Genomic DNA, 5,000 nt, shown 5'->3' with positions numbered 1-5,000 from the left:
CGTGTGATGCTACAGGAAGTGCTCATGATGTGTGTGTGTGTTCAGGAGTGGATTCAGCAGAACCACATTCTGTCCATCGTGCTGAGAGACAGCCTTCACCAGCCGCAGTACGTGGAGAAGCTGGAGAAGATCCTGCGCTTCGTCATTAAAGAGAAAGCTCTGACCCTGCAGGACCTGGACAGCATCTGGGCGGCTCAGGTACGAGCCTAGCGCTAACCCTAACGCTAACATACATCCATCAGTACTGTGACTGACACCTGACTATAACTCCCTACAGTTAAAGTCCCTCTGTAGTCAATCATTTTATCCCTCAAAACTCATCTTTAATCTCCAAAGTTACATATTCAAATGCTTTTTCCTTGAAATGCTTAAAATAGCTTGAATGTAACTCGACACCCTTGCCTCACGCGGTTTAGAAGTATACACGGTTCTATGAATATGGAAATGAGCCTCGCCTCCACTCACTCACTCAGAGATCCACTGGTTGACAATCACACGATCACAGGGGGAGCGCGGGGTAGAGGGCGCGCGGGAGAGCGTGTGTGTGGAAGAGGAGAGTGTGTGTGGAAGAGGAGAGTGTGTGTGGAAGAGGAGAGTGTGTGTGTAGAGTGTGTGTGGAAGATGAGAGTGTGTGGTGAATGATCTCCTCTGTTTCCTCAGGCTGGTAAACACGAAGCGATCGTCAAGAACATGCACGATCTGTTGGCCAAGCTGGCGTGGGACTTTTCCCCGGAGCAGCTCGACCACCTGTTCGACTGCTTCAAGGTAACGGCGCGCTCGTAGCGCAGTGATGTGAGAGATCCACGACCAGTGTTGGGGAAAGTTACTTTGAAAAGTAATGTCACGTTACTTTTGTATTACTTTTTTCCCACCTGGGCTGTGCTTGTTTTTTTATAACAAAAAAAAGTTGTATTTTTGGGCAAATGTAGAGGCAGAGTGAGTACGGTAGAGTCAGAGTACGAGCTGTCAACCAATAACTGTGAAAACAAAGTAATTTGCGTTACTTATTTGAAAAAGTCACTCAGATATTTTGATGAGTTTGCCCGACACTGGATGACCTCTGGCCTCTGCTCCGCAGGCGAGCTGGACGAACGCGAGTAAAAAGCAGCGTGAGAAGCTCCTGGAGTTGATCCGCAGGCTCGCGGAGGACGATAAGGACGGAGTGATGGCTCATAAAGTGCTCAACCTGCTGTGGAACCTGGCTCACAGCGACGACGTGCCGGTGGACATCATGGACCAGGCCCTGAGTGCTCACATCAAGATCCTGGACTACAGCTGCTCTCAGGTCAGAGTTCAGCGCAACATCAGTCCCAGCATGCACCTGTGTGCGCTCTCTCCCACCGCCAGGTTTCTTTCTGCCGAGTAAAATCTCAGAGTAAAACTGGGAGCTGTGAAAACTTTTGCCAGATGAGAAGTTTATCTATGTAAACTCTTTTAGTTCCTTTTATAACTTTTAATTTCCCTTGCTTTTATTTTGTGGCTATTGTAATTCCTTTCTGTGTTAAGCACTTAGAATTGCCAGAGTATGAAATGTGCTATATAAATAACCTTGTCTTGCCGTCGTGCAGGACCGAGACACGCAGAAGATGCAGTGGATCGACCGCTTCATCGAGGAGCTGCGCACGAACGATAAGTGGGTGATTCCGGCTCTGAAGCAGATCAGGGAAATCTGCAGCTTGTTTGGAGAAGCTCCTCAGAACCTCAGGTGAGTCGTTGAGCAGGTGAATCTCACACACTCCGTGTCCCGTCTGTGTGTGCGCAGCGTTCGTACAAGGGGCTTAAAGTGCTTCAATTGTACTTTATGAAGACGACCGTATTTATGAAAATGTACTTGGAAAAGTGCTTGAATTATTGAAAGACAATATATGTGAAATTAGTGTTTAGTTTTATCGATCAAACAATCTTTTCACACAAAATGGACCCGTCTGATATTGATATAGAGGCATATCGCATGGCTAGGAGTGTAATATTGCTTATACATATCCAAGTATATGACACAGCTCTTATTCTTCAGGTCAATCATATATTCATGAAACATGAAATCTGTTTGAATAAGGAAAGCGATATCTTTGTCATAATATCCTTTCAATGTGGTTAAAGTTTTCACAGTCATTGCCTGCTGCACTTTATTTGTTTGCATTTTGTTTTATTAGTATGTTTTTATTGATCTATTTACCTTTTTTAGAATTTGAAAGATAATAAAGATATTGTTTGATAAGTGAGATCTCAGATTGTCCTTGAAAATCAAAAAAAGTAGTGCTTGAAAAGTCCTTGAAAGTCCTGGAATTTCGTGTGTGCGCGCGCGTGTGTGTGTGTGTGTGTGTGTGTGTGTGTGTGTCTCTGGAGCAGTCAGACGCAGAGGAGTCCACATGTCTTCTACCGCCACGATCTGATCAACCAGCTCCAGCACAATCACGCGCTCGTCACGCTGGTGGCCGAGAACCTGTCGGCGTACATGGAGAACATGAGGCAGTTCTCCAAAGGTCAGTGTCATCGATCGGCAAACGCGTCACGTCCCGTACACCCTTACAGGCACCAAATAATCCATTAGTAATCGGATTGAAGGCCTTCATGTAAACACACCAGTTTTAATCGGATTTAAAGGTGTAGAGCAGACTGAGATCTAAAGGCTTGAATCCGTGTTTTTCATTCTGATTCATAAATATCTAGCTCACGTGTGCTGTGCGGTGATGCATAAATACGCTTCTCGCATTACGAACATGCATGTTTATTTATGCCTTATGAACTAAATATTTGATACAAAAACGATTTTACATGTCAGCTTGCTTATTAGATATGTCCTCAAGGCAAATAATTGAACACTCAGTGAACCAACTGGGAACTACGCTTACACACATGTTTTGCTCAGAATACATGTAATGCACATGATGTAAACAAACATGTGATTTAGGGCGCAAGATTTAGGGTTCATATAAAAATTATTTTAAGAAATCAGCTTGGGTTCATTCCGATTGATGAAAATGACGTCATCGTCCAGTTTCTCCAGAGCGGCTATATATATATGTAAATGAACTAAATTAATAACATTTTTACAACAGAAATGAGCATCACTGAACCTGCTTAAGCTGGACTGATGCTATTCTCTTCTGGACACACTGTTGCATTATTTCCCTGTTCTCTCTGTGAAGCGCTGTATAAATAAAGCTGACTGGCCTTGATGTACACACTCCTGTTGTGATGTTTTGTCTCAGAGTTTCCAGGATTCGATCCTCAGACGGTTCGAGTGGGCAGCCGGTACAGCCACGTACAGGAAGTGCAAGAGAGGCTCAATTTCCTGCGGTCAGTGATGCTCTTGTCTCACACTAGAGTTTTCAAAAGTACTGACGTCGGTACCAAGTCAAAAAATGTGAGGCTTTGAGCGCTGTTGAGTGGAATCGTAAACGCCTCTGATTGGCCGCTGTGTTCGCGCGCTCAGCGGATATGTCTGTGATTGGCTACAATGGTCAGTGCACGGGAGTGTTTGAAAACACCGGACCGATCCGCTGATCAACACCTGCTTTCAAACGCTCGTGTGTGTGTGTGTGTGTGTGTGTGGGAGAGTGTCACTGATGTATATTTACAACACGTTTTTGAAGCGCTGATCATTGTAGCCAATCACAGACATATCCGATGAGCGCGTGAACACAATAGCCAATCAGAGGCGTTTACGATCCCGCTCAACAGCGCTCAAAGCCTCACATTTGTTACATTTCAGTACCGACGTCGGTACTTTTGACGATACACACACTCACAGGAAGATGTTCGACTGCAGAATGGCTGAGTGTGTTTGCTACTCTCACACAACCAGCCGCTGTGACGTGTGTCCAGGTTTCTGCTGAAGGACGGCCAGCTGTGGCTCTGTGCTCCTCAGGCTAAGCAGATCTGGAAGTGTCTGGCGGAGAACGCCGTGTTCCTGTGCGATCGCGAGGCCTGCTTTAAGTGGTACTCCAAACTCATGGGTGACGAGCCAGACCTGGACCCCGATATCAACAAGGACTTCTTCGAGAACAACGTTCTGCAGCTGGACCCCACGCTGCTGACGGAGAACGGCATGAAGTGCTTCGAGCGCTTCTTCAAAGCCGTGAACTGCCGAGAGGGGAAGCTGGTGGCCAAGCGCAGGGCCTACATGATGGACGACCTCGAGCTGATCGGGCTCGACTACCTGTGGAGGGTGAAGACTTGAACCAATCACTGCACTGCACTAACCTCAAACCAATCACTGCACTGCACTAACCTCAAACCAATCACTGCACTGCACTAACCTCAAACCAATCAGTGACGTCACTCACATCAAACCAATCACTGCACTGCACTAACCTCAAACCAATCACTGCACTGCACTAACCTCAAACCAATCACTGCACTGCACTAACCTCAAACCAATCACTGCACTGCACTAACATCAAACCAATCAGTGACGTCACTCACATCAAACCAATCACTGCACTGCACTAACCTCAAACCAATCAGTGACGTCACTCACATCAAACCAATCACTGCACTGCACTAACCTTAAACCAATCAGTGACGTCACTCACATCAAACCAATCACTGCACTGCACTAACCTCAAACCAATCAGTGACGTCACTCACATCAAACCAATCACTGCACTGCACTAACCTCAAACCAATCAGTGACGTCACTCACATCAAACCAATCACTGCACTGCACTAACCTTAAACCAAACTAACATCAAACCAATCGAGACGCATGCGCCTGACACTACATTTACATTACATAGGGCTGGGAATATATTAAGCCACGATATGATATTATCGTGATTTTAAAGGGATAGTTCACCCAAAAAGGAAAATTAGCCCATGATTCACTCATCCTGAAGCCATCCTTGGTGTATATTCGGGTCTTCTTACAGACGGACACAATAGGAGTTATATAAAAAAAATGTCCTGGCTCTTCCAAGCTTTATAATGACACTGAATGGGTGTATGTCTTTGGAAGTCCATTAAAGCGCATCCATCCCTGATTAAAGTGCTCGAAG

The 5,000-nt window shown here is 45.6% G+C and overlaps 1 protein-coding gene across 5 annotated transcripts in view; it reads left to right on the top strand.

Moving 5' to 3' along the window:
• Positions 1-5,000, top strand: part of LOC307006389 (ubiquitin carboxyl-terminal hydrolase 9X-like) — a 51,143-nt gene that overhangs the window by 13,108 nt on the left and 33,035 nt on the right. For all 5 annotated transcript variants that reach the window (XM_079627298.1, XM_079627300.1, XM_079627299.1 and 2 more), the window contains 7 exons: positions 46-198; positions 661-765; positions 1,079-1,285; positions 1,569-1,705; positions 2,350-2,483; positions 3,213-3,300; positions 3,829-4,171. In XM_079627298.1, the coding sequence (XP_079483424.1) occupies positions 46-198; positions 661-765; positions 1,079-1,285; positions 1,569-1,705; positions 2,350-2,483; positions 3,213-3,300; positions 3,829-4,171 (1,167 nt within the window). The remainder of the gene's footprint in view (positions 1-45; positions 199-660; positions 766-1,078; positions 1,286-1,568; positions 1,706-2,349; positions 2,484-3,212; positions 3,301-3,828; positions 4,172-5,000) is intronic.

Source organism: Phoxinus phoxinus, assembly GCF_949152265.1.
Source record: "Phoxinus phoxinus genome assembly, chromosome: 11".
NCBI lineage: Eukaryota > Metazoa > Chordata > Actinopteri > Cypriniformes > Leuciscidae > Phoxinus > Phoxinus phoxinus.
The sequence above is the reverse complement of the archived record's forward strand: the minus strand, read 5'-3'. Positions and strand labels throughout refer to the sequence as shown.